The sequence below is a fragment of the Mesoplodon densirostris genome, chromosome 7, assembly GCF_025265405.1.
Source record: "Mesoplodon densirostris isolate mMesDen1 chromosome 7, mMesDen1 primary haplotype, whole genome shotgun sequence".
Classification (NCBI taxonomy): Eukaryota; Metazoa; Chordata; class Mammalia; order Artiodactyla; family Ziphiidae; genus Mesoplodon; species Mesoplodon densirostris.
The window spans coordinates 13,951,922-13,965,594 of NC_082667.1; the positions used below are offsets into that span (position 1 = coordinate 13,951,922).

At 48.8% G+C, this 13,673-nt stretch overlaps 1 protein-coding gene across 2 annotated transcripts; it reads left to right on the forward strand.

Annotated features, from left to right (window-relative positions):
- RAPSN (receptor associated protein of the synapse) lies at positions 1-9,462 on the forward strand. 2 transcript variants are annotated; one of them, XM_060104876.1, is made up of 8 exons: positions 1-192; positions 769-1,107; positions 6,155-6,313; positions 6,867-6,965; positions 7,042-7,164; positions 7,661-7,714; positions 8,743-8,942; positions 9,390-9,462. In XM_060104876.1, the coding sequence occupies exons 1-8, from the start codon at positions 1-3 to the stop codon at positions 9,460-9,462; spliced, it is 1,239 nt and encodes a 412-aa protein (XP_059960859.1). The 2 variants fall into 2 exon arrangements, with proteins under 2 accessions (XP_059960859.1, XP_059960860.1); XM_060104877.1 differs by lacking the exons at positions 7,042-7,164; positions 7,661-7,714.
- The last annotated feature ends 4,211 nt before the right edge of the window (positions 9,463-13,673 follow it).

The following is a 13,673-nucleotide window of genomic DNA, read 5'->3' on the forward strand; positions in this document are numbered from 1 at the left end:
ATGGGGCAGGACCAGACGAAGCAGCAGATCGCGAAGGGGCTCCAGCTGTACCAGTCTAACCAGACAGAGAAGGCGCTGCAGGTGTGGACGAAGGTGCTGGAGAAGAGCTCGGACCTCGTGGGGCGTTTCCGTGTGCTGGGCTGCCTGGTCACGGCCCACTCGGAGATGGGCCGCTATAAGGAGATGCTGAAGGTGGGAGCGCCGCGGCCGGGCTGGGAGGGCGGGGCCGGGGCGGGATTTCTCCCAGGCCTCCCAGCCCCCCTCCCGCCTCCTCAGGCTCCCCTGTATCCCACAGGCTAGTGGCTGGGGCCTGAGGCTCTGAATCCACTGGGTCTCGGCTTTGGATTTGGGCCTGTGGCCTTGAACTCTGGTGTCTGAAGCTCTGAGACTGAGGTTCTCAGCCTCAGGGTTTGGGGAGCTGAAGGCCAGGTCTCAGAGTCGAGGTTCCAGCCTTCCTATTCGGGGTTCTGAGTCTGAGTCTAGGGGGCGCTGGCTCCAGGTTTGAGGCTGTGGATGGGTGGGTGGTGGAGACTGCAGACCTAGGCTCAAGATGGAGAGGTGGAAGCTGTGGGTCTGGGTTTGGGAGGTGGAGGCTCCTGGGCTGCAGCTTCTGGGGCTTCTGGGACTGGGGAGCAGGGAGCGCATCTGAGGCCAGGGGTGGACGCTCTGGGCCTGAGGCTTTGGGTTGTGAGGCTTGGAGGGACGGAGGCTCGGGTCCCAGGCTCAGGGTCCAGGCTGACGCTCCCGGCCTGCCACCCTGGCGGGCAGTTTGCTGTGGTACAGATCGACACGGCTCGGGAGCTGGAGGATGCCGACTTCCTCCTGGAGAGCTACCTGAACCTGGCGCGCAGCAACGAGAAGCTGTGCGAGTTTCACAAGACCATCTCCTACTGCAAGACCTGCCTCGGCCTGCCCGGCACCCGGGCAGCCACCCAGCTCGGAGGCCAGGTCAGCCTGAGCATGGGCAACGCCTTCCTGGGCCTCAGCCTCTTCCAGAAGGCCCTGGAGAGCTTCGAGAAGGCCCTGCGCTATGCCCACAACAACGATGACACCATGCTCGAGTGCCGTGTCTGTTGCAGCCTGGGCAGCTTCTACGCCCAGGTCAAGGTGGGCCCGGCCCCCCAGGGAGGGCGGTAGAGTCTCGGGCTCCCTGAGAGTCTCCCGTGAGCCACGCTCCCTGTTGCATCACCTCGTTCAATCCTCCCATTTAGGTAGGGATGAGGCAGATGGAAGCCTGGGAGGGAAAAGACAGCCAGGAAGTAAAGACATGGCCAGGCAGGGCAGAGCCAGAATTCAAGCCTTGATCTGTCTGACTTCCTGGGGGAATGGGAAGCTCCTATGTGAGGACAGGCCGTGAACCTGTACTGCCACGTGTTTGTTGTGTGATCTTGGGCAAGTCACCTCTCCTCTCTGAACCTATGAAATGAAGGAGAATGGAACCCACTTTACAGCGTGGTTGTAAGGATTCATTCATCAAATATGTACTGAGCATCTATGATATCCCAGACACTGTTGGCCTAGGGTGCAACAGTGAAAACAACAGCCAAGTCCCTGGGTTCATGAACCTTGCATTCTAGCTGGGGGAGAAAGACAAATAAATGCAATCAGCAAATCAAGTATACAGCATGGTGGAAAGTGCCTAGGAAAGAGGCGAGCAGGGAAAGGGGGTTGGAAGTGCTGAGGATGAGGTGTTGCAATTTCAAACAGGGTGGTTGGAAGGCCTTGTAGAGGTGATGTCTGATGTCTTGGAGGAGGTGAGAGGGTGAACCATGCAGAAATCTGGCAAAAGAATGAAAAAGAGGGAACAGTTAAAGCACAGCTCTGCCCTTGGGGGACCTTACCCAGTATGTTCCAGGAAGGATGGAGGCCAGCATGGCTGCAGCAGCTGTGTGAGAAGAAGGTAGGTGGTGGTGGGGTCAGAGAGGTAAGGGGGAAGGGAAATGGCAGACTGAGAAGAAACTGATGGGGTCAATGACCTCAGGCTTTTGGTCCTGAGCATCTGCTCTCTTTCCCCCTAGGCATCTAGGCTGTGCTTGGCCCATGGGAGATGTTAGTGCCTGGCACATAGTAGATGCTTAAAAAATCCTGGAGAGTGTAAATGCTGATGGATCAGAGGTGGAAGTATGAGGAAGTGAGGGTCATCCACGACCACACTGAGGATTTTGTTTTCAGCAACTAGATGTATGGGGAAGCCATTCAGTGAGATGCAATAGGATTGGAGAGGGATAGGGGTGTTTTATAACCTTTTTTATTATGAAGAAAATTAACCATGCAGGAAAGCAGAAAAATATAATGAATCTCCATATACCCACTACTTAGATTTAACAATTATTAATATTTTGCCATATTTGACTTACATATTTTTCACTGAAGTGATGTGATGCAAAATTATAGACATCATGATATTTTACCCCAAAGTAATTCTGTATGCATTTCTGGAGAAAAAAAAAAAGAAAGAAAGACCATTTTCTGATATAAGGACACTTTCTTACATAATCACAATACTATTTATCACACACACCATATTGAACAATTATCTCTTAAATTTCTCTACTTATCCTGAAAATATGCCTTTATCCTCGGCTTGTTTGAATTGGAACACAAACAAGAACCACACATTGCAGTGGTTATTATGTCTCCCGAGTCTCTTTCTATAGACAATTCCTACCCTTCCCTTTATTTTCCATGGTTTATTGAGGAAGCTGGATGAATTGCCTTGTAGAATGTTCCATCTCATTGTCTCATTGCTTCCTCAAGGAGTCATGTAAGTTGTTTCTTTGTCTCCATTACTCTCTAAGAACTAGAACTTACATAATGACTTAGTAAGATTTAGGTCACGCATTTTTGGTGAGAATACTATACAAGCGAGGCCGCGTGCTTCATATTACATCAGATCGGTAGTTAAGGGAGTGACCACCTGATCCCACTGTTTTCAGCTTTGCTGTCTTCCTTTCACGACCGGTAGGTTAACTTGTGGGGTGACACTTTGACTGTGAATATTCAGTTCTGCAACAACATTTTCCGTAATGGTTTGAGCATCCATTGATGTTTGTTGCCTGAATCAATTCTCTCATTTCAACTCTCATGAAATGGTGATTTCCAAGTTCTATCATGACTTCTGCAATTATTAGCTGGGATTTTTCTATAAGAAAGAACTTTCCCTCTTTAACTGGAGCTAGTGGATTACTCTGAAATACAGTTCCTTAAGGAAAGGCAGAATAAATACTTTTTCCTTTTCCTTTAATTACCACTTTCCAGAATAATGAGTTGAAGTGATAGTTGCCTTCAATGATCACACTTACTTGTTTTGCTTCCTCTTTTTGTAGTATCGTTGTGAAATCATGGATTTAAAAAAATATTCAGTACTCGTCAGGCAGTTGCAATCATTGTTCCTTTTGATGCTCATATTATCTTAATTTTAGTCAGTGGAATTCTCTTCAATATGGCTACTGTGTCCTTTTGACGAGACTTCATTTAGTCTTTGAAAGAAAGCATTCTTGTTTTCTGGCACAATAGCCTGTCCCACACTTGTTTTGTATACTGTCGTCCCTCGGTATCTGCGGAGGATTGGTTCCAGGATCCCCCAGGACACCAAAATCTGGGAATGCTCAAGTCTCATATAAAATGGTGTAGTATTTGCATAACATCTACATACATTCCCTCCACCTCATACTTTTAAATCATCTCTAGATTACTTATAATACCTAATACAATGTAAATGCTATGTAAATATAAACTGGTGTGTGGCAAATTCAAGTTTTGCTTTTTCGGAACTTTCTGGATTTTTTCCCCCCAATATTTTCAGCCCTCTGTTGGTTGAATTCAAGGATGTGGAACCCTTGAATACAGAGGGCCCACTCTATTTCCTGCTCCAAACCTGGAGCCAGCCATTCCTCTGGGTCCTTTTTTAGTAGGAAATGGTATTTAAAGACCAAACATGGGCTCTCAGGATGCTCGTAGCTACTGGGTTGTTGTTGCTACTAAATCTCTTCCGTTGTGAGGACGACTGGACTTTATACTGATATTTCCAATTCAAATCCAATGTTTCAGGATTTTTCTTAATTTATTTCAAACTTGATTCTCTTTTCTCTTAGACTGAAAATCTTGGTTTCTAAATATTTACTTTATCCTACAAAGTACATAAAATAATTTCAAAAGACAATACCAACATTGTCTTACTCAAAAAAAAAAAATGATGAATGAGGTTTGAGTTCTTTGCCATTCTTTTGTCTTTATAATATATCCCACTATGGCTGAACTGTTCAAGTATATATTTTAAGGTCCTTTGAAATAATAACTTTTCTGTATGGCTATATTAATATATAACATATATAATATAATATATAATATATTAATATATATTATAAAAGAATCATAATATACTATGATAGAATATTATAATATACCTTGATTGTATTATAATATATACTTATGATTAGAATTGATTATAATATTAATATAATGATATACATTAAGGTCATTTGTTTCCATTTTCTATTTTTAGGGTTTTTAAAATTAAATTTAATATTTTAAAGTCTGTAAAACATTTACATGGCTTCAAGTTAAAAAGTACATAGTAGGGACTTCTCTGGTGGTCCAGGTGAGACTCTGTGCTCCCAATGCGGTGGCCCCCGGGTTCGAGCCCTGGTCAGGGAGCTAGATCCCGTATGCGTGCCGCAACCGAGAGCCCGCATGCCCCAATGAGGATCCCACAGCTAAGACCCGGTGCAGCCAAAAAGAAATAAATTAATAATAAATAAATTAATAAAAAGTACATAGTACAAATTAAGTATGTTAGGAACAGGTTTTTATTGGGGTTACTGAGAGTTCTCTTTTGGTCATATTAACTTGTTAAATATTAAATAAAAATTCAAATAGGTTTTCTACAAAGAAGAACAGAGAAGTGGGGCTGTAGCTAAATGGGACATGAGATCAAAGAAGGTTATTTGATTTTTATTTTTGTTTTTGTTTTTCAAATGAGATAAGAAATGCCAGGCTGTGATTTTACATTGATAGGAATGATTCAGTAGAAAGAGACTGGGGAGGGGGTTCCAGAGCCCACATGGAGGGGGTCGTATTTAATTTGTTAGGAGCAGGGAGTAGCAGGAAGGAGGCAGTGTGGGAACAGATCTGGTGGGTTTGACGGATAAGGTGGATAAGGGAGCTCCTCTCTGATTTTCTTCTCTTTTTTAAAAAATAATTAAGTTATTTATTTATTTATTTTTGGCTGCGTTGGGTCTTTGTTGCTTCACGCGGGCTTTCTCTAGTTGCAGTGAGCGGGGGCTACTCTTCGTTGCGGTGCACGGGCTTCTCATTGCGGTGGCTTCTCTTGTTGTGGAGCACGGGCTCTAGGTGCGCAGACTTCAGTAGTTGTGGTGCACAGGCTAAGTAGTTGTGGCACGCGGGCTCAGTAGTTGTGGCTCGCAGTCTCTGGAGCACAGGCTCAGTAGTTGTGGTGCATGGGCTTAGTTGCTCTGCGGCATGTGGGATCTTCCTGGACCAGGGCCCCTGCACTGACAGGAGGATTCTTAACCACTGCACCACCAGGGAAGTCCCTCTTCTGTTTTCTTAATGGTGCATAAGGTGAGCTCATGTGCTAATAATGGACAGGTTGAGAAGACATTTGGAAATTTGAGGAGAAAGAAAGGTGAGAGGATGATTTCTTTGCCTCAGTGAGTCTGTCCCAATGTTCTTTCAGCTGACTGTGCTGGCAGTCACCAAACATTCAGTGATGACTGGGTGCCAGGGGGCAAACTCCAATGGGGTTGGAGTGGGCTCTGATATCCCCACCACCACCCTTCTGTGTGTCTCTGAAGCCGAGGGGCCCGACTGGGACTGGGTGAGAGGAGGAGCCAACTGTATTTTCTTCCTTCTCATTCATCCGTTCATTCATTCATTCAATAAATACTTACTAAGTGCCAGGAACTGTGCTAGGCTCTTGCCATTCATCGGCAAACCAGATGGAAACCCCTGTGTTCATGGAGCCCACACCCGTGCACTGGCTGTTCCCTCTGTCTGGATCACTCTTTCCCTGGACACCAGAATGAATGAATGAATGAATGAATGAACATGCAGTGGAGCGTTCCACTTAGGGGCAGCCCCTGCCACTCTGTGTGCCCCCTCCCATCCCACCCCCTCCCTGTGTCCCCTGCAGGACTACGAGAAAGCCCTGTTCTTCCCCTGCAAGGCTGCAGAGCTCGTCAACGACTATGGCAAAGCCTGGAGCCTCAAGTACCGGGCCATGAGCCAGTACCACATGGCTGTGGCGTATCGTCTGCTGGGCCACCTGGGCAGTGCCATGGAGTGCTGTGAGGTGGGGCAGCAGGGAAGGGGGGCAGTTAGAGGGTGGTAGAGTAGGCGGGGTCTGGGCCCAGGGCCTCTTCCTGCCAACTCAGCCCACTGAGACCCCCAAGCCTTGCCCCTGGCCCCTCCTCTCTACAGCTGAGCCCCTGAAGGATGTGTTTGTTCCCCAGTCCCCCTGCCCCAAGCCTCATTCCCTTCTAGTCTGTTTTCAGGGGAGGGCACTTCCCTCTGCGCCCCCACCCCTGCCAAAAAAAGTGCCCTTATGGGGCACTTTAAGTAGGAAGAGAGCCAGTCTCTGGAGTTCCACTGATCTGGGTTCGAATCCCAACTTTGCCACTTAATAACCTGGTGACCTTGGTCAAGTCACTTCTGTTCTCAGAGCCTCAGTTTCCAGTGCTGTCAGACCTCAGTGGTTCAGTGCATGGGCCTCAGCACCATGAAAGGTGTATTGGGCTCTGAGGATGTTGGTGACCCTGGACTGCCCATCAGAGGGGCCCAATGGGTGAAGGCACCCCAGTGGTGGGGGCAGATGAGCAGGTCTGAGTGACCGGCCTCTGTCACAGGAGTCTATGAAGATTGCACTGCAGCATGGGGACCGGCCACTGCAGGCACTCTGCCTGCTCTGCTTTGCTGACATCCACCGGAGCCGAGGGGACCTGGAGGTGAGGTCACTGGGATGCAGGGGGAGGTGGTGCGAGCCTGGCCTGGCCTGACTCCACCCCTGACCTGGCTGTGCAGACAGCCTTCCCTAGGTACGACTCTGCCATGAGCATCATGACCGAGATTGGAAACCGCCTGGGGCAGGTACAGGTGCTGCTGGGTGTGGCCAAGTGCTGGGTGGCCAGGAAGGCGCTGGACAAGGTGAGGTGGACCCCTTTCCTGCAGCCCACAGCTCTCCCCAGTGCTCCCACTTGAGGCCAGTAGGTCAACCAACAATGTGTGGGTCTGGTTCTGGGCTGGACTCTTTCAGACACTGTCTAACATCAGCCTCACCCCAGTCCCATGAGGCCAGGGGATTCCAGATCATTTTCTGGGCTCAGAGAAGGTCCATGACTTGCCCAGTCAAACAGCTAGTAAAGGGCCAGGCCTGGGGTTTGCACTCAGGACACTTTAACTGCCTCCTATGATTTCACGACACCTCGTGAAATAGGAATGTTCTTCCCATTCTATATCTGAGTAAACTGAGGTAGCTCTGGTGACTGTACCCCAGCCTTTTCCTCTTACCTTCACACACAGGGCAGCTGCCCAGAGGTGCTGCCCTCCCCAGACCCACCCCTCCCTACCCCTTCCTTCCCTGTGAGCCAAGGCCTCTGTCAGACAGCTCTGCCTGCAGCCCTGGCCCGTGCTCACCTTCCAGGCTCTGGATGCCATCGAGAGAGCCCAAGACCTGGCCGAAGAGGTGGGGAACAAGGTCAGAACTGAGTCCGTCTGCTGGGTCTGGAGTCAAGAGCCCAAGGTGGGATCTTGGGAGCGTGGGGAGGCCCCCCTGAGCCTGCTCATGCCCTGAGCCTCCCCTGATCTCCAGGAGCTGCCCCCATCATCCCCAGACCCTGGCTGTTTCTCTTCCACCCAGAGAGCACTTCGGAGGACAGGGCAAGAATTCCATAGCTCAGGGGATATCAGAATTCCTCAGAGGTTTCTTGATGGTCATTAAAACTCCTAACAGTGGCCTCCACTCATACAGAGGTGGGCATCACAGGGCTCTTCTAGGTATCGGTTCCAGGCCTCACTGGCTCCCTGCAAGGTGGGTACAGCAAACCCCATTTTACAGATGAGGAAAGTGAGGCTCAGAGATGTGCTCAAGGTCCCACACCTGGTAACTGGTCTGTCTTAACTCCAAAGCCCGTGTTCCTTTCATAGTATATGTGGCCTCTCCAAATTTGATAATCCTATCCAAACCTTTAAATGTTGAAAATAACCTCAGTGTTTCTCAAAGTCTTCTAGAAGATGTGCATTTCTCAGGGATCAGGTGCACAGTCCAATTAACATGCCAAACATATGTGCCTTGGCTGGATGATACCTGCTCCGGTTTACTCAGATATCTCAGGCTCTTCAGAAGCGCTGATGAGCTGCTGTGTGTATTTAATTAACAAAAACAAGAAAGAAAATTCATTATTATGAAGTCAGTGCAGCCGGTTTGGTCAATAAAATCCTTCAAAAACATGGAGTCCCCAGCGGGTTCTAGGAGTAAGGATCACCCGTCTCACCCACCTCCTTTCTGCGTGAGGGGAAACCGAGGCCCAGAGAGGGCAGGACGTTTTTCCTAGGCCCACCAGCAAGGCAGGAGTGCAGCCAGGACGGGACCCCTGTGTACGGACCACCCGGTGGCCCCTTGGGGACAGCTTCTTGGGCTGGGCAAGGAGGGAAGCAAGGCGGCTGCTCACTAGCACCTACTTGTCTCATCCCCACGTCCCACTCTCCTGGCCGCACCGGCCCCAGCTGAGCCAGCTCAAGCTGCACTGCCTGAGCGAGAGCATCTACCGCAGCAGAGGTCTGCAGCGGGAGCTGCGCGCCCACGTCGTGCGCTTCCACGAGTGCGTGGAGGAGACGGAGCTCTACTGCGGGCTGTGCGGCGAGTCCATAGGCGAGAAGAACAGCCGGCTTCAGGCTCTGCCCTGCTCCCACATCTTCCACCTCAGGTGAGTGCCCCGCCGGTGGACACGAGGCACTCGGGGCCTCTCTGGGGCCTAGTCACAATAGTCATACGAACAGCAAAGACCTACACAGTGCTTTCGGCATCCCATGCCTGTTCTAAGCGTTTCCTATGAACTCATTGAATCCTCCCAGTAGCCCTATGAGGTGGATGCTCTAGTATTCTCCCCAAAGAGGGCCAGAGAGGATCTCAAAGGTCATGGGATTTAGATGCCCAGGGCCTGAGCTACCTCCATCACAACCTCCGGACTCCCAGCCCAGGCTCTGCCCTGGAGGCCTCCCCAGGCAGAGTGCGAGGGGCCAGCAGGGCTGCTGGCAGGAGCCTGGGGTCTGTGGATACCTCCTGCACCTGCAGAGGACGGGGGAGGAGAGAGGGCCAGGCCCAGGATGGGAGGACAGGCCCGCTGAGGGGACAGGGCCCTTTGCTTCCCAAGGTGCCTGCAGAACAACGGGACGCGGAGCTGCCCCAACTGCTACCGCTCATCCGTGAAGCCTGGCTTTGTGTGACCCCATCAGGTCGTGGGCTTCTGCCTCGCCTCCCCTGCTCCTTCTCTAGCCTCACGCTGGAGGCCGCCCTGACCGGCTGTGCCTCCAGCACCTGTTTACTCCTGGGGCAGCCTCCAGGGCCTCCTCTGGCCTCAGCCAGGGCCTGGGGCCTGCCCACTGCTGCTCCTCCAGGCCCAGCTGCCCTCCCCCACCTCTTTGTACTTTGCTCTTTACAGAAAAATAAACCGTTTGTACCTGGTCCCAGCAATTCTGATTTTCCCTGCCCGGGGTCTGACGGGTGGAGGAGAGTGGGAGTGAGGCTCCCCACGTGAGCTTCCTCAGACACACGTGTCTCTGTGCCTATATGTAGGAGTTCCTCCAGCTGCCCTTCCAGGTTTTGGGGCTGCCACTGTGAGCCAGAGGCAAGATCCTGCAGGTGAGGAACACCTTTAAATGCTGACATGCAGGGCTGGAGAGGAAGATGTGATGAACAGTAAACATAGTAAACCAGCAACGTAGAAAGCCTGTTAGAAAGATGTTATGGATGGAACTGTGTCCCCCAGATTCATATGTTGAAGCCCTAACCCCCAGCATGACTATATCAGGAGACAGGGCCTTTAAGGAGGTAATTAGGGTTAAATGAGGTCATGAGGATGAGGCCCTAATCCGTTAGGACTGGTGTCCTCATAAGAAGAGGGGGAAACACCAGAGAGCTTTCTCTCTCTCTGTGCTGCACAGAGAAAAGACTGTCTGAGGACACAGTCTTACTGCAAACATCTGCAAGCCAGGAAGAGAGGCCTCACCAGAAACCTGATTTCCTGGCACCTTGATGTTGGACCTCCCAGCCACCAGAACGGTGAGGAAATACATTTCTGTTGTTTAAGCCACCCAGTCTGTGGTATTTTGTTATGCTGAAACTAATGGCAGAAACTAGCAGACTAATACAAAAGTGATAAGTGCTTTGGAACAATAAAGAATAGAGCAGCATTCCTCTTCCTCATCTTCATTCCCTTCTCTTCTTGTCAGTCCTAAAACCATTAGGTGGGACAGAGCAAGACAGGCATCCATGTGGAGGGGTGGCCTGGTGTGGGATATCGGAGCCCAACTAGGTGAGGAGAGTGTCCACACAAGGGAAGCCCCAGTGTGGGGAGGTAGAGCCTGTGTGGAGAGAGAAGGGTCCCCACGCATATGGGTGCCTCATCCTGGAGTGTAAGATCCCAAGTAAGGGGAGAAAGGAGTTCACATGAGGACAAGGCTTGGTGCTGGGTATTGGGGCCAAGAAAGGTGAGGAAGACATCCATGCAGATGGGCAGTCTGGGAGCTGGAGCCTGGGCAAGGAGGGCAGCTATGCTCAGGGCAGCCTGGTGTGGTGTGTCAGAGTCAGAGCAGGGTGATGGGGATACCCTGGAGGAGAAAGGCCTAGCATAGGCGCCTGAGCAAAGTGAGGAGAGCATCCACATGGTGGTGGTGGGTGGAATATGGTCCAGTGCAGAGTGTCAGAGACCAAGTCAGGTAAGGAGGGCAGCTGGCATGGGCTGTTGGGGCCTAAGTGGGCTAAGGAGAAACCCACGTGGGAGAAGGTTGGGTGTGAGGTGTCAGAGCTTTCTTTCTTTCTTTTCTTTTTTTTTATTTAACTTTTTGGCCGAGCCACGTGGCTTGTGGGATCCTAGTTCCCTGACGAGGGAGCGGACCCGCACCCTCAGCAGTGAAAGTGCAGAGTCCTTACCACTGGACTACCAGGGAATTCCCTGTTAGAGCTTGAGTAGAGCAAATAGGGCATGCACATGGGGCATTTGAACAAAGACGGACTGAAGAAGGATCTGTGCCTGGAAGGGAGTGGCAATGAGAATTTGATTACATAGAAGGGTTGATCAAATAAGTAAACATATTAAAGGTAATGGGTGGCAGGTCACTATTGAAGAAGAGAGTTACAAATAAGGAAAGGGAGAAAACCAAAGGGACCCAGTCATATTGAATTGGAATTGTAGAGATTAGTGTGAACTATTGGATTTCTAAATATATAGCTTAATAGAGAAATAAAAATAGTTACAAATGTGTGTGTGTGTGTGTGTGTGTGTGTGTGTGTACGTGCAAACACTCGTGCCTGGGAGTGACATGCCAGTAGCAATGAGCACATCTAGCGCCCAGATATTGGCTTCTAAATACCATGTTCCACTAATAGAACCAAGACTCTTTGGAGAAATGGCTGATTCTAGGCCTGGACCAGGGAAAGTACAAGATGAACCTGGAATATCTTATGTCAGAAAGCAAAGAAAGCTGAAAGAATGATGAAGATAACCCAAAAGGACACAGGAGCAAGAATGAATGGGCTCCCACTGGCCCATTAATAATGACTGTCTTAATCAGCTCAGGCTGCCATAACACAATACCATACACTGGGTGGCTAAAACAATTGAAATTTATTTTCTCACAGTTTTGGAGAATGAAAGTACAAGATCAAGGTGCCAGCAGGGGTGGTTCCTGGTGAGGCCCTCTTCCTGGCTTGCAGACAGCCACTTTCTCACTGTGTCCTCACATGGCGTTTTCTCTGTGCTTATGTATAGAGAGGGAGAGAGCAAGATCTTCCTCTCGTCCTCTTCTTATAAGGTCACTAATCCCATCATGAGGTCCCCACCCTCATGACCTAATTGAACCCTAATTACCTCCCAAAGGTCCCATCTCCAAATACCTTACATTGAGGTTTAGACCTTCAGCATATGAATTTGGAGGTGGGGATACAAACATTCAGTCCATAGCAATGATTTATTGGATAAAACAAGAATCCATACTGATGTAAATAAATAAATGAATAAATTAAAAATTTGATGAATAAGAATGGGATATTTACATAGTTCCAAAGTACTTCCCCACAAAATACTTATTAATTTCAAGGGGAAAACAATTAACCTCACGGTGGAGAAGGTTTGCAGATACGAGATTAATCAAGTGAGAAAGGTTAACATCTCCAGTAATGGGACAAAATGAAATCAACTGCTACCTGAATGAATGGAGTGAGAAACTCAGTATCTCTTTTGTGATATTCCTGCAAAGATGAATCACCCGAATGTAAAATCATGAGGAAACACCAGATAAACACAAATTTAGAAATATTCTACAGAATAACTGTAATCTTCAAAAGTGTCAAGGTCATGAAGCCAAGGAAAGACTGAGAAACAACTCCAGATTGAAAGAAACGAAAGAGCTACAACTAAATACAATGCCTAATTCTGGTCTTGATTCTGGACTGGATCCAAGTCCGGAACCAGTATGTCCTTTAATGCTGTGAAGGACATTATTGGGACAATTGGTGGAATTTGAATTCAGTCTGAGGATTAAATGGTAGAAACAAATCAAGGTTAACTTCCTGATATTGAAGGTTGTATTGTGCTTAAGTATGAAAATGTCCTTGATTGTAGGAAATTCCCACCAAAGTATTTGAGGTGATGTGGTATCCCGTCAGCAATTTTCCCTCAAATGATGCAAGAAAAAAAATTATTTGCACTGTATTTGCAACTTTTCTTTAGGTTTGAGATTATTTTCAAACTAAAAATATATAATTAAAAAAAAAAAAGAGCAGCACAGGGTAAGGGGTTGAGGAGCGTGGGGACAGGAAGGACCCAGCAGGGCAGGCTGCACCATTAAAAGGCTGTGAGTGTGGGTCTGGACGAGAAGGACGTATTTGAGCAAAGACTTGAAGGAGCAAAGGTAAGGGAGTGAAGCAAGAAAATATCCTGGAAAGAACATTCCAGGAGAATGGAACAGAGTCCAAGATAGGAGCTGGCCTGGCCTGGTCACGGAGCAGCAAGGAGCCCTGAAACTGTGAGCAGGGAAGAAAGGAGTGGGAGTCGCGGTCCTGGAGAAAATCGTGGGAAAGCAAAAACCTGCAGGGCCCTGGGCCTTTGTAGGGACCTGGGGCCGTTGTAGGGACTTTGGCTTTTACTCTGAGTCTCGCAGCTGCTGCAGGGTTTTGAGCAGAGGAGTGACATGATCTGATGAGGCTTTAAAATAATTCCTTTGGTTGCTGTGTTGAGAACAGACTACACAAGACAACTGGCCTGGATGCTTCAAAAATGTTGATGTCATAAAAGACCAAAAAAGGTTGGGGGACTGTTCCGGACTAAAGGAGGCTAAAGAGACCTGACAACTGAATGCAGTGTATGATCCTTGACTTGATACAGGATTTTTTTTAAAGGCTGTAAGGGATGTTTTGGAGATGACTGGAGAAATTTTCA

What these genes read in the sequence shown, in the direction of transcription:
- RAPSN (XM_060104876.1), top strand. Translation starts at nt 1, where the DNA reads ATGGGGCAGGACCAGACGAAGCAGCAGATCGCGAAGGGGCTCCAGCTG. An exon ending in GCTTCTACGCCCAGGTCAAG is followed by an intron (nt 1,108 to 6,154) that starts GTGGGCCCGGCC and finishes TGTCCCCTGCAG; the next exon opens with GACTACGAGAAAGCCCTGTT. An exon ending in GGAGCCGAGGGGACCTGGAG is followed by an intron (nt 6,966 to 7,041) that starts GTGAGGTCACTG and finishes CTGGCTGTGCAG; the next exon opens with ACAGCCTTCCCTAGGTACGA.